The 17607-nt window shown below is 38.5% G+C and overlaps 1 protein-coding gene across 5 annotated transcripts in view; it reads left to right on the top strand.

Annotated features, from left to right (window-relative positions):
• ADAMTS16 (ADAM metallopeptidase with thrombospondin type 1 motif 16) overlaps positions 1-17607 on the top strand; it is a 93460-nt gene that overhangs the window by 73639 nt on the left and 2214 nt on the right. For 3 of the 5 annotated variants that reach the window (XM_042463835.1, XM_042463837.1, XM_042463838.1), the window contains 5 exons: positions 251-377; positions 6312-6513; positions 8769-8963; positions 10312-10530; positions 15435-15582. In XM_042463835.1, the coding sequence (XP_042319769.1) occupies positions 251-377; positions 6312-6513; positions 8769-8963; positions 10312-10530; positions 15435-15582 (891 nt within the window). Of the gene's footprint in view, positions 1-250; positions 378-6311; positions 6514-8768; positions 8964-10311; positions 10531-15434; positions 15583-16400; positions 17601-17607 lie in introns of those variants that run through there. The other 2 variants (XM_042463836.1, XR_006103558.1) reach the window with 2 other exon arrangements.

Here is a 17607-nt window from a genome sequence, read left to right as displayed (position 1 = left end):
AGTTCCCAGAATGTTTAAAATTCTAAGATAATCAATTATGTGATTAGCTGATATCTAAGGAAAAGCAGTCGTGTTTATTTGAGTTGAGAATCCAAACCCTGGGAGGTAATTAGATGATCGAGAGCAGTATTTACATAGGGTTATGTAAGAAATACACAGTGGGTTTAGAAGATAATCAACAGATTGAGTTTCCAAATCTATACAGCTGCTCATTACTTCCTGCTTGCCACCTATGTTGTTTTGTATGCAGGTCAAATGGTCACAAGAGGAAGCTGCTACAAAGATCTGCAAGAAGAAGTAGATGCCTCTTTTTGCAACTCCAAGAGTCAACCAGCTACTGAAATTATTCCTTGCAAAATGCCAGCTTGCCCTCCCAGGTAATAAAATACCATGCATTGTGATTTGTTTGTTTCCTTGTAAACACTGTCTTGTTTCCTTGTAAAATTCTTTTTTACTAAGATAGGAATTTACCCTGATTGTTTTTGAACCAGTTAATACAAATACATACAGTGTATTGTATGGTGGTTCATAGCTTGCCAAGGCCTAGCATACGGACTGCTGAAATATTCCACCCTTATGGTCAAGGGCAAGTGTGTGTTTCTGTGTGTAAAGAGAGGCCTGGATATCACAAGGTTTCCTGAAGGAGCCATTTAACATCTGTACATGTACATCTCTCATATCATCCAGCATTTCACAGATGAAAGCCAGGATATGTATGGCCAAGCAAGGCATGTTGGCCAAGATGGCAAAAGTTATTAACAAGGAAGAACAGATAACCTAGGAGAAGCTTTAGCAGTTTACTTTTGCCTGCATTTATCAGGAAAGACAAGATTCCACCTTTCTTTTCATCTTACTGAATTAACTAAGTGCAGACGACTCTGATACTTTGAATTCAATTTGCAGCACATGAAGTAAACCAGACTAATGAGGAAAGTGGGAGGAGAAGAGAGAAATTGGGACATTTTAAAAGCATTTGAAAAAATGGAATGATGAAGGATTAATGAGAACAGTCCCTGCCAATTCAGCACATTTGGAGTGTATAATGTTTTAGTTATAGATCAAGAAATCTCAGGCTGAAATCTCACCTCTTGGCTTGAATTTACCAGGTGGATTGGGACAAGACACTGTCTCTCATCCTCAACTCTCATTCTGTCCCACTGATAATATATGCAACGAAATCCTAGCCTAACTTCATTGAGAGGGTGTGGGGTGTGTGTGTGTGCGTAAGTCACACCAGGAGATACCCTGAGGGAGGGTCATGCCACTGCTCCCCAACATTTGCCTTTGGGTAGAAACAGGCTGTGGCATTCACTTAAAGCACTGAAGAGATGGGATGAATGGGGTGAAACTTGGGGGAGGGGGAGAAAGGAGAGGCCCCAATTCGGAGGGAGAGAAGAACCACTGGACTTATTTCCCTTTCCACTGCCATTCCCTTCTCCATTTGTGTCGTTTTTTAGATTGTAAGCCTTAGGACAGGGAAATGTCTAATTAACTTTCTGTAAGCTGCTTTAATGGCCTTTCTGACTGAAGAGTGGGGGATAAATACAGTAAATAAATAAATAAATAAGGTGACGGCATATCTGAGTTGACAAGCAGTATTACTCCTTTGGTTAGCCAGGTCCTAAGTCATTTAAGACTTACAATAGATAGCCATCACTTTGAATCAAGCTGCATTACAATTATGCAGCTCTATTAGGGCGAATGTTGTCTAGTCCCATGCAGCTGAACTACTCAGCACCTGTGCACTTGTATTTTCTGTAAGTGGCAATCTGTGGAGTGACTGGAATGTCCTATTGCAGAGGGCTTTCCATAGAGATAGATGAGAGGGGTAAGATAAGTAACATCGACAATCAAGAGAGTAAGAAAAGTGGCCAGTGGCTTCCTCACCCTTTGCCTTCTTGACAGTCAGATTTAACATTATGTGTTGCTCTTCGAAATGATGAGTATAACCTGCAATTGAGATGTGATTCATCTTATAATGCGAAGGAATGGTCGCATACATGATACTGGAAATTGAGAAATACATTATATAATCATAAATAATAAACTTATTCAGATTTGTAGTGTTCTTATAAGAAATAACAACATATAATTTGAGCTCCAGGTAAAAGCATAAAATATTTTTCTAAGTAGCGATTTCTACTTCTATTAGAACTGTCTTTTGAGCAGAGATTGTTCTGTTTCATTTGGGGGAACTCAAATGCACAGTTTAGCCTCGAGGACACTTCAGATTTCACTGATCCTGAATCATCATAGTGAAATAGTTCTTTAGTCACAGCACACACTAAAAATGCACAAGCAATTATTTCACAGCTTCTTATGCACATATAGTGTGTTGCATCATTTGTGTGTCCTCTCTCAAGTTAAGAGTCATTGCAAGACTGTCTGAACCCTCCAGACAATTTTTGTGTTCTACATGGTGTATTTTAGAATTCATGGCTGAAAGCCCTGAAGGGCTTGGCTGCAGTCCCAGTTTTGAACACTTAAGTTAGCTGAGCTAGCACATAAAGTCTATAAATGTTAGATTTACATGACAGCAAAGCTTAAGCTGATTATTAAGTTGCTCAGCACATTCAAAATTTGTCCAGCATAAAACATGCAGTGCTGTCTTATTCCCATGATTAATATAAATGGATGATAGAAAAAACATTATTATTATTATTATTATTATTATTATTATTATTATTATTATTATTGACAAGTTCAAGGAGATGTTACCTATTTCACTCCTCTTTAATGTTTCTTCATGGCAAGCCATAGGATATTCTCGATGCATGTTTGCTTTACATAAGCAATTCAGCATTTTTGCAACCTGATCCTACTTATGTTTGATTAAATATATGTGTCAACATCCTCCTCCACACAGACTTGTGGCTGTAATAAAATATCATCTTACTTGAACCTAGCTCTACTGAGAATCTCTTTGCCACCCAATTGGCAACTTTCCTCAATAAGACCCTCAGGGGGGAGAGGAGACTGCAGCCAAATACCTTTCCTTCATGCTTGGCCCTGGCTTCAGCTGAGAAGTCCTCTCTTCATGGTATCATGAGGGGATATAGTTGGAAGGGAAAGGAAGATCCTGTGGTGCATGTGAATGTTTGGATCTCAGCCAAAATAAATATCATAAAACAATTTGACCCATATCCTGACATCATTATGTGGAGGTTTTTCCACCTGATTTTAGATAATTAGTTGGACAGGGCAGGAAATCTTAAAATATGATGATGTCAAGACAGGGTTCATTTTACTACCTGTTATAGAAAGTAACAACTAGTGATCATTTTGGAGGTCAGTCCCACCCCCCACCCCTCATGTAGTTTCAAAAATGTTGTTCCATCCCCTGAGGATTTTATTTCATACATACTGTGTGTGTGTGTGTGTGTGTGTGTGTGTGTGTATGAATGCAAGTCCTATTGATTACTTTGATTTTTCATTCCATGTAACTGCATAGGATTTAAGCATTAACTTTATATATGATACACAAACTGAACAGTTAGAACTTTTATGAATAAATGTTCCCACTACTTACTAAAACTGAAGTTTTGCTTAATAGTGCTTAAAAATCAGTCATCGCTATGTCATTTTTAAATCACATATACTCAGCTTGTAGCCAAAGGAGTAACGCATTCATAACTGCATTTTAATATACTGTATATAGTGTAACAAGAGAGATTCTTAATGCCAGCATTGTGATTTATCCTATTTTATTACTTTGTGCATATTATATTGCTTTGATCCTTGTTATTCCATGGGTGTTACTGAAAACCTTGAATCACTTTTTTTAAGGGAAGGCAGGATAATCGCTATCAAACTAAAGTAATAAAACAGGCAGTGCCATAACTGGAATTTAGCTGCTGTGAGCAGCTTGCCCAGAACAACAAGGGGGCTCTTTTCATGTAGCCATAGGAACCTCTTTGGTATGTCTTCTTCCCATGCTGTAAAGGTAATGTCAAAACCCTGCACCATGCAGAATAAGAACTCACACTGCAGCTGTTACTCGTGCTAAAGTTTTCCATTTCTCCCAGAAACTGCAGAATGGCCTCTCTCACCACCCCCAGGTTCCCTGGATTGTGTAGGAAAGAGCAAAGTTGCAGTGGCTCCCACAACACAAAAGAGACGCTGAGTGCCAGGATATATTATGAGGGGAAAAAATCATAATTCCTATGGAGCTATAGGAATCAGATCGCAGGTAGAGAAAGGGTCACACATTTTATTGCTTCCCCATATAGAAAGTTTCTACACATAGAAAACTGGTATGTCTCCTTGACACAGCTGTAAAAGCAATTTATTTTCTCAGTTTCTTTCTTTCTCTTGTGTTCATAAATATAACCTCAGTGGAACCATTGACATTCAAGACATTGTTTAGGACAGCATTAGCAAGACATAGAGAGAAAAAGAAAAATATATATGTTACATTGGGATTAACAGTGCAAATTTCTCTTATGCAAATCTCCTTGGAAGTAGGTCACCTTGAATTTAATGGGCCTTACTTCCAGGCAAACGTGTATAGGATTAGTAAGATTAACAAATTCATCAGTTTTACACTAGGTGTTGTATCCAGTAGCAGTTGGGTAGCATGCTCTGTGGAATACAAGCTTTCCATAGAGATTAACAAAACAGCCATTTACCCAGTGAACATTAGAGTTTACAAATAAAATGGAGTGCTGTACATTAATGCTTTTTAACAAAAGCAAGCTTTAAAAAAAAGTTCTGTGAAGCAGAGCATCCAGAAGTGTTGACGGGAATGTTTTAAGTCACTTGCTGAGGACTTGGGTTACTGCTCCAGGTTTCTCTCTTTCCGTACTCTTTGCCAATCAGCTGTCATCATCTCCTGGTCTATTCCATGCCAAAGTCTGATATTGGACAGTAAGTCTGGGAGAAGAGAAAGGAGCATGAGCAAATTCCTGGGGCAGCCTGAAACCTGTTCCTGAGGTCAGTAGCTAGAACATCTGTTCAAACAGAAGAACAAGGGAAAATATGACTGCAACATGTCCTGCAATTTAGTCTGCATTTTGTTACTAGTTGTGAAATACAAGGTCAGAAGCAGAATATGTATGTGGCTATTAAATGCAGCAGGACAGACAAATAGAGAGAGAGTCTAAACAAGGTGTACTTACAAAGATGTGCTGAAAGATTGATAGGGAGTCCCCGTCACACTGAATTATTTCCCTTGCAGCAGTACTAGAAGGGGGAGTGCATGATGTAATCCGCACTTCTCATCTAGAATTTTGAAATCTGTAATGAAAAAACAACTATTCTTGGAAATTATATCACAAATGGGGTAGGGACTGTGCTATTCTTTTAGCTATTGATTTGAATGAAGCCACTTGTTAATGACTGTGATGATGAGATGCAGTGAAGGAAGACCTGGTTCATAGCTCATAGTCTTAACACATTCTCCATCTCTCTCATTTGGCTTTTCCTTGACTGGTGTGACTTGTTTGAAGGTAGGATCTCTGTAAAAGACCAAGCATACTTGGTCTACTTCTATAAATAATGCCACTATTTCGAACATTTATATTTTGTTGTTGTGTGCCACCAAGTTGTTTCCTGACTTATGACAACCATAAGCCAAACCTATCACAGTGTTTTCTGAGGACTGACAGTATGTGACTTGTGCAAAATCATCCAGTGGGTTTTCATGGCTAAGTGGGGATTCAAGCCCTAGTCTCCAGAGTCATACTGCTACACTCAAACTACTATGTCACACTGGTTCCCAACATTTATATTACTGTTTTAAAATAGTTTTTTCCCCTTTTCCAAGATGTTTATCATGACAAGAACTACGAGGAATTATTCTGTTGGATCCAAACATCATGCTTTGAAAACACTCACTGAGACTTAAGTTACTCATGATTAACATGTCCTATTGGTCTGAATGTGTTAAAATATTATTAAAACTGAATTAAATCTATCATAACTTAATTTACAAAACATACTTCAGAATTTAACAGTTGTTAGTTTGACAGGTATGAAAAACAGTATCTTTCAGCTATTAATGTTTGTTTGTTTTTCTTTTTTCTCTCCTTTCCTCATATTTCTCATTATATCAGGTAGGTATTATATTTGAAAATTTCAAAGAGAATCTCAGGATGATGTTTCAAAATTTGCCCATGCCCTCTGTATTTCCTCAGGGATGTTTGTCTGACTTCTGTTTATCCTCTTGTTACAAGAACAAAATGTCATAGTGTTGGATTCTTTAGAGAAAAGCCAGGACACAAATGTGATGAATACAAATACCAAACTATGTTCATGGCAGTCTAGGCAATAACATTTCCAAATGTACAATGTCTCTCCGGTTCTTTTTCTAGCTGGTCTATTGGTAACTGGAGTGAGTGCAGCTTGACTTGTGGAGCAGGAGAGAGGTATCGATATGTCCGCTGCATGCAGAAAATTCAGTATAAGCCAGAATGGGTATCAGATTCTCTGTGTCGACTCCCTGTCCCAATCAAGAGGGAGCTTTGCAACACCCAAAGCTGTCCACCTGTTTGGAGCACAGGCCCCTGGTCTGAGGTAAATTAAATTCACAGGTGTTTTCTTCAAATAGTAGAGATGTTCTTCCAGAGTTTTGAGATTGAGTGTCAATCAGTTATCAGCTATCAATTTATCCTAGCATCTGTCCATCCCTTGTCAGATCCCTGTTCAACCAATACAGAAAAATCTGTGTATATTTTAAGGCACTGCTGGCTCACTGGATGGACACTGATGTTCTGCAAACTTAGGGGGAAAATTCACACTAATAATACAGATGCCTTGTAATTGTACTGCTGCAGAAGGACCTGCATGATAGAACAGTTAAACTCCTTAGATATAGAGCATTAGAATCATGGTAACATACTGTAGCTGCAGTGTGTCATTGTCTGGGTAGAATATTTTCCTTCCACCTGCATGGTCAGGAAAAGTTGCATCACATCCTACTGTCTTATAGATGTATTGGACTACATTTCCCAATATTCCTAGTCAGTATGGCCACTGGTTGTGCTGTGCTGACTGGAGTAAAGGGAGTTATAGCCCAACATATTTTGAGAACTGACGATGTCAGCTTCAGAAAGATGCTGTAGTTTATTTCTGACCAGTTCACACATGCCCAAAATTCACAGGATTAAAAACCTATGTTAATGTTAAAGGAACTGCAGTAACATACCTGTAACCATTTGTTTGATATCCTAATATCAGTGACACCCTTAATTTCTAACTGAACTGCAGACATTATAAACTTTACATTTACATTCATCTTTTTATTGTTACGTTATTGTTATCAAGTTGGCTTTGATGTATAGCAATCCTATGAATGAAAGATCCCTAAGGGACCCACTTGTTAACAGCCCTGACTGGGTCTTGCAAATGTTGGATGACTATGGCTTCCTTGACTGAGTCAAACCACCTTCCTGTTGTTGTCTTCCTCTTTTCCTGCAGTCGTCCACTCTACTGACCATCATAATCTTTTTTCATAAGTCATGCTGTCTCATGATCTGTCAGTACAGTTATTTTATCTGGAAAGTTTAGGCTTCTTTGCTCTGGGACCTGTTTATTTATCTTTTTGGAGACCCATGGTATCCACACAACTGTCCTCCAGTACCACATTTCAACTCAGTTGATTTTCTTCTGTCAGCTTTCTTCACTTTCCAGTTTTCACATATGTACATAGAAATCAGAAATTCAGTGCCATGGATGATCCTGTCTTTGGTATTTAATGGTACAACATTACACTTGAGGATTTTATTTAGTTCCTTCATAGTTACCCTTCAAATTCTTTATCTTCTGATTTCTTGACCATAGTCTCCATTTTGATTGATGACTGAACCAAAGGATTAAAAAATCATTAATAGTTTTGAGGTCTTCATCATCCATTTTAAAGTTATGTAAATCTTTTAAGCTATACATTTACAAACATTTGGGAAAGGCAATTGCAATAGAAACAACCTAAACATAAGTAGTATGTATTCAGTACTCTGCAACCACAGGCTCTGTCCTTCTGTTTTGTCTATTCAAGGTAGTAGATCCATATTGAAACTTGGGCGCATTAATGTTTTTCTTGGGAAAGTGAAACTAACATGATGTAATCCTGCTTCCTTAGCAGTAGTAGTTCGGGGTTCCTACTCAATCAGTCACTCTGAAGAAGGTTATGCTTTGCTTATTGGCTTGCTTAAATTTGATTTTTAAAAATGGGAGGAGGATTCTCAGCTGTTCTGCTCAAATCTGGTCTACAACAACTCTGGAGTAGTTTATCATTTAGTCCAGGATGCTCATTGGAAAGCACAAATCTTCTGGCCAAAGGGAACCCTACAGTTCACAGAATTCCCTAGCACTGAGACAAGGCAGTTAAAATGGTCTCAAACTGGATTATTGCTGCAGTGTGTTTTGGACTTAAAAATACCTAACTTTTCCAAGCTCTGACCAACTCTCATTAACAATCAAGGATGGATGGAAACCTATGGCAGGGCTGTTTGTTCCCATGGTGCTTTTGTGACCTTTCCCAGAAGCATGTACCAGGAGCTGGATTGTGTGATTCTCCCATCTCATGGAGATAAGGTTGTTCTTATGTTGCTTAACCTGAGGTGCTCATGAGAACAATCTCCTTGAAAAAGTTTTGGCAGTATTTTTACTTGAAGTCATTTCAGGATACCTTAAATTATAATTGGTATGACTGATTAAAGCCCTAAATATACATATGTATTAACAGAATTGACTGATGTCTTATTATTTTCTTCCTCCTTCTGTGTAAACATTAATTCTATAAATGTTTGATTTCCATCGCACTTGTTCAGTGCTCACGAACATGTGGAAAAGGCTGGAGAAAGAGAGTGGTGGTATGCAAAAGCTCTAGTCCCTCTCCCTGGGCTCCATTTTTGTCTGATGGTGCCTGTGTAGCAGAACTGAAACCAAAGATACAAGAAACCTGCCTCCTGAAGCGGTGCCATAAACAAAAGAAGCTACAGTGGATTCTATCCACATGGACTGAGGTAAGAAACAGATAGTTCTGGTACATTTTACTTTTAAAAGACAATTACTTTTTTAAAATATAATTTATTTACAAACAAATTGCATAAGCAAAAAACCTTATGGTTCACAAAAACAGAGAAAAACTAAAATAAAACATATAACAAATATATCTCACTATTATTTACCTACAAATATATTCCCCATCCTCCCAATTTCATCTTTGCTAAAACCAACTGTTGGCTTGTTCACTTATTAGCAACCTTCTAATTTTCTTCTTTCCCTTGGTTAATATCTATAACCTTTTCACCTTACCCTTACCTTGTTGTTTTCTCTCTAAATTCTTGGGTTATGTACATTTCCTTTAATCTGTACATCCTGATAGTTACTACTTTTTTTGGAAAGGCTTTATTTTGTCATCATACTTCAAAATATTTATCTAAATTACATTTTTATTTCTTTTATTTATGTTGTTTATTCTTCATAAACTTTTGTCCATCTGTTTGCACAGTACCTTAACATTGGTTCGCACACCACTTCCCATTCAGTTGCGGTCTTATATTTTATTAATATTGTCAGTCTGGCCATTTCTATAATGTCTAATGCTTAAAAGACAATTACAATCAAGCACAGATTTTATTTTAAACTATAGTCCACTGCTAAATGTTTAGGTGCTTCCAAATGAGATTTTTTTTTATCTTGCAGTAACCTTAAACATAAAATTTTGCAGGAGGTCAAACAACATAGATTGCTAATGCTTCTCATTTTCCCAATGTTTCTTCTTTATCTTTCATTACTGCAAAAATTCATCAAGAAGGAAAAGATGGAATACCTTTGGTATTCCCATAATGCCATGATTTTTCTGCCTGACTTTTTGTTTCCCATTTCTCATTTCACATCAGCCATTCAGTGTGAAACCACTCTTAATCCTGCCCATGGATATGCAATGGTTCATGGAGATGTTGATCAGACCAAGTTCTGAAGTAGACCAAATGTACAGTCCTGGGGAGATTGTTAAGGATAAAATAGAACAAGGCAGGGGATATTGCAACAACAACACCACTTTTGCTACAGTGGACCCTGTTGCAGCACTCTTACTCTGTATCCTCTTCTTGGGAACCACATGCAAGGAACACTACATGTTGGATGCATCCTTGGGCATAAGGGGAAAAGATAAGCACCAGTACACCTAGAGAGAGGGTGTGAATAATTGAACCATCTGTTTCAGTTTTCTCTTTTGTTGGTTATAAATACCATTGCTGCTTCTTTACTGGGTGACAAATGCTTGAAAGAAGCAAAATGCCTTAGACACTGAACCCAGCTCTGCAGAGCTGTTAATGTATTGTCATTCCACTATCTTTTCTTTTTTAGTGTTCTGTGACATGTGGAAAGGGAATACAAAGGAGAACGCTGAATTGTGCGGAAAAGTATGTTTCTGGGAAGTATAGAGAACTTGCTCCTCGGAAGTGTTTCCACCTACAAAAACCAAATGCTGAGCTGGAAAAAGTGTGCCTCTTAAGCCCATGTCCTGGGCACACTGCATATTCATCAGTAAATCAGGGCAGCTGGTTTTCATCTTCTTGGTCTCAGGTAAGGAACAGGGCTTTGAATTGGTTTTAAGTTTCCTGTCAGACCCCATCCATCATGCTTCTTTCAAACAGTGTCCCTCCTGCCCTGGCTTTACATTGCTGCTTTGGTCCTTTACTCACAGAATGTTGATGTAGACAATTGGCTGGTGTATGAGTTATGAACTGGGATTTTTATATCCTCTCCTGTAACTGTAGAATTTCAGGTTACTTAGAGAAAATGATTAAGTGGAGAGTTAGATGAGACAAAAGAAAAATACTCCTTTGTACAGTAGATAAGTAACTTACTGAAATTGCTACCATGAGCTTAGATAGCTTTTAAAAGGAGCAGGAAAATCCATGAGAGATAGGTTTGTCAGCAGCTATTAGCTACAGTGACTAGATTTAAGCTTTATATTCAGAGACAAGGTGCCATACCTGATGTTGGAGATAAAGAGCATGGGAGCGGTGCTGCTGTACCCATACCCTCTTGTATTAGGAGGCATGTGGTTGACTACTTTTAGAAACACTCTGCAGAACTTAATAGATTCCTTTTTTTAATAATCTTTATTGAAGTTATTTACAACATAAAAAGGGCAGTACCAAAACATTTCCAAATTCTTATTCCAATATTTCTTGACCCTCCCCTCCCCCACCCCACCCCCTCACTTTCTATTTCACTTACTGCTTATTTATTAGCTATAAAATCTCTATTTCTCAAAAATCTATCATCCTTACTTCCTTATCTCACCGTCTTTCATTCTATTTTGCTTAAATCCTAAGTTTATACAATAATTAACTCTTTATCAATAATTCTACACAGCAACGGTATCACATATCTAACATGATTTCCCTTCACTCCTTATTACCTTATTCAACCTTTCCCTTTTGAAACAATTCTCTTATTCTCAACCAAATTAAATTATCTTCTTCTCGCGTTTCATCTTTTAATTTCAAAGTTATGGTATCCATTTCTACGATTTCTAGACACTTTCCTAACCAATCCTCCACTTTCGGTACTTCCTTATTTCTCCAGACTTTGGCAACTGTTATTCTGGCAGCGGTGATTAAATATAACAATGGTTTCAATTTCGGTCTTAAATCCTTATTTTCTACTATGTTTAAAAGAACTTAATAGATTCTTAATTGGATCTGGAAAGCTTTTTTATAAAATCCTTACCTCTGGTGTAGACTTACTAGGAGACCTTAGGCAGTCCTCTGTCTCTTAACCTCCACACACCTCAGCTTACAGTGGGGATAGTTAGTTTGTGGCCTTCCAGATTCTGTTGGTTTGTAATTCGTATCAGCCCTACCTGTATAGGCAGTGATAGGGATCATGAGAGCAGAGCCTGGAGAATACACTTTTTTGAACTACCAGAATCTCCCAGCCACTATGATTTTCAGACAAATGCTGGCTGGGAACTTCTGGGAATTCAGTGTAAAAACAAGTTACTTTTCCAAATGTTGCATGGGAAATACAATCCAAGTACATCTGAGGCAGGCTATAAATTGTCCTCCTGGGTTTCACAGAATGGGGGGAAATCTGGAACTCTACATAGTAGCTATAAGGATGTATAAAATTATGTATAAGGATTCATAGCCTCAGCTATAATAGAATTGTACAGAAGTGTTGATTTATCATTCAGTGATTCAGCAATCAGTCTACTCTAACTGGGACTAGTAGATTTAAGTCAAAAACTTTATGTACATAAACCCCATCAAAAAATGGTATCTATGTGTGACTATGGTATTTGTCTTATATGTGAATAGCATGAAGGCCATGGTTTTGAAGGAAAGAAAAATAATCAAGAGTTAATGAAAAACAGTACTGTTGACTTTGCAAAGCACTTTTGCTGCCTTTTTGCATATTAAGATGCCTAATGAGTTTAATGATGTTTCCAGGAAATAACTTTGCAGGGAGAAGATCTTTAGTTTAAATTAATATGGATCAAGTCTGCGTACTGTAAAACACGGTTATACATTGGTCTGTTACCAACAGTTATCTCTGAGAGATTCTATGTATTCAAGAGATAGGAACCAACAAGTTCCTAGCACTTAGCACAGTTTTAGGTTACATATTAATATGTTGTTAGTGCTTAGTTGCTTGTAAGCATTTTCACACTGTCAGCCATGTTACTTGAGAGGACTGTAAAGATACAATGGCTTGATGCCCACAGAGATTTATTCTTGGGTTGGCTGCACCATTTGCCAATCTGATTCTGAGCAGGCTGCTTAAATATATTATTATATTGTACAGTATTTGAATAATTGTTCTGAAGCTTTCAAATGAACAGGAGAATATGACTATATAAGCAAGAGAGAGAAAATTAGTATTTATATCAGAGCATATGTGGGTGTATCACAGATTATTGTTAGTGTATAAGAGAACACACACACACACACAAAACCCGCTCCAGGGAACATAATATAGTAGATAAACACAGGGATGCAAATAACCAGCACAAAACTCACATGGAACACTTCTGTGGCAACCAGCAAGAATGGCTAATAGAGCCAGGATCCACATGGAGGGCAGGCCACTGGAGAAGCTGGCCTTGTCCTACTCACTCCTTTCTAGCCAATAGATTTTCCTGAAAGCAATGCACAGTTAGTTCTCAGTAACACACATGTAACTGTAAGAAGCAAATCTAGCATGCTGGAATTGCCATCCTTTATTATTTTTTAAACACAGCATCCATATGGCACTATTTCAATATCATTGACTTCAAGTGTATGGTGCATTTCCCTCATGTTTTGTTTTTTACAAACCTGATACTTAATCTGTCCAGTGCAGACAAAGGGCTATTAAGGCTTGCAGGGCTCATATGAATTTAAGTAAAACACCTGTCTCTTTTTCTTTTCCTTTTCCCCTCTTCCTCCTTCTCCACCAGGTTTTAGTCAGTTTCATGGTTTCCTAGTAAGCCTATGTGGAGGATGAGGAAATAACTACTTCTTGAGTAGCTGGTCGCTGACTTGGCTCCAGTCAGCTATATTCCCAGCCTTCTAGCACTCTTTATAATTTTAAAATGCTATTTTTAAAAAATACTGTTGAGAGAAATCGGTAATTAAAGAGTTCCCACTCACTCTGAGAAATACCTGGGGCTGACCTGACCTGAGTCAACTCACAGAGAGGCAATTCAAGGGGAAACTGGTTGCTGTTCCCTCTGGCCTGAATCAGTAGGGAACTGTAAACCTGGCTGAGTATGAAAGCAATATACTTGTCTTGCTGGAAATTGTTGGTGAAGGCAACTTCCTTGTGAGTGGATGTTATAGAAGGATCTTGGCCGTAAGGAAGGGCACAAATAGTTAATACAGTGCAGTATTAAGTGTACTGCTAATACAGTGCAGTATTAAGTGCACTGTGATTTGTGGACAACATTTTATTCCTCCTTCAGAGAAAAGTAGTTCCTAATCAGCAGTAAAGGGCTCATAGTATAAAGTATCTGAGATACAGAAGGTATCCAAATGAAGCAAATAGTTTACTGTGGTGTCCACATTTAAATATATAATTCACAGGATGTGTACACAACCACCCAAAGTTAACAACTACCATCAATGTGATCTAATGCCATCAGCAGCACCTTTCTCTTTGCACAATAAAAAAGACAATTTAAATTGGAAGTGAGTGCAGTCATGTCTTTGGGACATGTGTTTTGCCATTCTTTTGTTCTCTTCACATGGCAGTGGTCTTCATGTGCATGCACAAGATCTCTCTCAGTGGGGCTTACTTCTCACTGGACAGTCCCACAAGTAGTAAGACTAGGGATATATCCACACTGCAGAATTATAGCAGTCTGATACTTCTTTAATTGCCATGGCTCTATCCTACAAGAGTCTGGATAGGTAGTTTGGTGTGGCACCAGAACTTTGTGTCAAAGAAGAATAAATACCCCACAAAACTAAAAATTCCAGGATTCCATAGCAGTTAAAGTGGTGTCAAGCTGCTGTAATTCTGCAGTGCAGATACACTCTGAAATTGCAATCCTTTTATGTATCTAGTTAGGGTTAAACCCCACTGAAGTCAATAGGACTTATTTCTGTATTGCATTGTACTGTATAAGCCTTCATACTTCAGACAGCATGACCAGTGATCAGGAATTATAGAATCAGTAGCTCAACTTGCTTACATCTGCTTAATTGTCTTGAGATGTCTTTAATTGGGTTATGAACTTTAATTGGGTTATGAAAGATGAGCGTACAACTTTAAGCTCTTAAACTTTGGCTTTCTTACACTAAGATACTAGCTCTGGAATCACAGAGGTGCTTATGAAGAAAGAGATTAGACACCTAAGCCTGCATTCAGCCACAGTTTACGTGGCCATAAATTGCATCTAATCCAGTGCCTCAGTGTTAGCATGCATAGGATTGGGCTGCCTACAAAAGAACTTTAGTGAGTATTTGACATGATCCCAAAAAAGTAGGCAGTTGCCTCAAATACTGCACAGATCTCTTTATTAGAGATATATTACTGAAATTAGCAGGAACTGCGGTCTTGCCATTAACTACTCCACTTACATATGCATATTACATATTACATATTATTCTTCCTTAAGAAGAAGAGCCCTCCCTCCATGGCATCTGACTCCATTTGGCCTGGGTTGGCAAGCCCAATGCCACCAGGCCTATTCTTAAGAAGCAGACCCCTCCCTCTAGTCTATCTGCCATGGTCCAGGCCTCAGAGGGAGAGAAGAACTGCTGGACCTGATCCCCTTCCCCACCATCATTCCCTTCTCCTTTTGTGTCATGTCTTTTTAGATTGTAAGCCTGAGGGCAGGCTATTAAAAATAATAATTGTAAGCCACTCTGATAGCCTTTAGGGCTGAAGAGCGGGTTGTAAATGCCATAATAAACATATTAATACTTCGAGATGGCTTACCTTTTAAAAAGTGCATGCTTAGATTCATCTCTTAAATCTGCTTTGCCCTGCAGTGCTCAGCAACCTGTGGAGGTGGCATGCAAGTGCGGTCTGTTCAGTGCCTAGCAAATGGACAGTCAGCCACTGGATGTCTCTTGCATCAGAAGCCTATTGCCTCACAAGCTTGTAATACCAACTTCTGTCTCCTCCCTGAAAAAAAAGGTATATTTTCTTTCTTCTTTTTCTTTCCAGATTTCTATCTTTGCCTTTAAAATTTTTAATCCAAGAATGCTATCTGAACAGACTAGCTGATGTTAAGGAATCATACAATCATAGAGTTGGAAGAGACCGCAAGGGCCATCCAGTCCAACCCCCTGCCATGCAGGAAATCCAAATCAAAGCATCCTCGACATATGGCCATCCAGCCTCTGTTTAAAAACCTTTAAAGAAGGAGATTCCACTACACTCTGAGGGTGTTGGTTCCACTGTCGAACAGCCCTTACTGTCAGGAAGTTCCTCCTAATGTTGAGCTTGGATCCATTGCTCTGGGTCCTAGTCGCTGGAGCAGCAGAAAACAAGCTAGCTCCCTCCTCAATATGACATCCCTTCAAGTATTTAAACAGGGCTGTCATATCACCTCTTAACATTGTCTTCTCCAGGCTAAACATCTCCAGCTCCCTAAGTCGTTCCTCATAGGACATGGTTTCCAGACCCTTCACTATTTTGGTCGCCCTCCTTTGGACACACTCCAATTTCTCAACATCCTTTTTAAATTGTGGTGCCCAGAACTGGACACAATATTCCAGGATGTTGCATGTATTCAGCTAAAGGCATTTAACTGATGCAGCATCACTTTGGACCTTAAAACGTAAATCCAGCCATGGCAGGCACAACATACACACACATCGTGATTTCATTCACATTTGCTCACATTTATGTTGTGCTATGTATAGAGCAGAGAGAACCTCTCCTTCCTGCTAAGCAGCAGAAGAAAATCTGCCCAGCCTCTGGATGGTTGAAGGCTGCATCTCTCTCCCTAGATAGTGTGGCTTTTTCTCTGATATTCAACATGGAGGCCCCGCGAACTGAACTCTGCTAAGATGTGGTGGACATCCTTGGAGGATCAGCCTGCCTGCCTGCCTGGGAAGGAGATTTTTAGAAGGCCTGAATCCACTAACAGTCAGATGAATTCATGGATCCCTCAGGCTTCTACAGTCATGCCTTGTGAAGCAGAATGATTTAGGACTGCCAGCTGTGAAGGAGATGTTCACAAGCAAGAACTGCACAACTCAGGAGCTATACTGTGTTGAGGAACTTTAGCTCAGTCCAAGTGGTTAAGTGGGGAAAACTTTTCAACAATGATTTGAAAAGTGTCAAAATGATTCATAATGTGACTGTCTAAAGCAAGAAAAATGAGTTGAATGTTTTGTCTCTCAAGAACATCTTTCAAAACCTTAAAAGTCCTTTTAGAATTTGCCTGATAGGTAAGGATTTGCATGTAGTGCGGAATCAGGACCACACACAGAACATCATATGTCACTGGTGGTCAAAGAGAAGAGAGGGGGATGTGATCAAATCCTCTGCTGTCCTGAGTACAAAAGGAGATGAAGGGTCATGAGCACTGGAAATATATACATTCTGGATGTACACATGCATGTATACTGCATGAAATGTGTAGACCAAATCAAGCTATCTTGTGGAATTTTGTCAAATTGAAAATGTTCTGAGCTTTGACTTCCTTAATGTTTTCTGCAGCAGCATGATTGGGAGTTCAGGAAAAGTGTATTTTGAGTGTGAAGAAGTACATATATAAATCAGAATCCCCTTTAGTTCTGTGTCCAGCATTTCAACCCTACCCATGGACAATGAACCAATTTACTGAGCATTGAATCAGTGAACCAATGTACTGATTTAGTCGTTTGCCTTGTCCTGTCCCCCATGCTTTGAGTTTTTCCCTTGTATATTTTAAAGTCTTGTATGAACATTTATTCAATTAAATGTACTTTTACACCTTTAAAAATAAATATGGAAAATCAATTTTTAAAAGTTAGGGGGAAAAAAGAGAGAAGGAGTGGGTTAGTGACCTACTGGTACCATAGCAGTGCTATATTGAGCAACTTCTATGAAAAACATATCAGAAGACTGCATGTTTGATCAACACAGTGTGTGCTCATTAAGAAAATTATTTTTATGTCTTTTCACTGTTAGTAGTATAATAGTGTCTAAACTATTTTTTAATTTTTCCCC

This window comes from Sceloporus undulatus, chromosome 4 (assembly GCF_019175285.1).
Source record: "Sceloporus undulatus isolate JIND9_A2432 ecotype Alabama chromosome 4, SceUnd_v1.1, whole genome shotgun sequence".
NCBI classification, from domain to species: domain Eukaryota; kingdom Metazoa; phylum Chordata; class Lepidosauria; order Squamata; family Phrynosomatidae; genus Sceloporus; species Sceloporus undulatus.
Note: the sequence above shows the minus strand (reverse complement) of the source record. Positions and strands in the feature narration are given on the sequence as shown.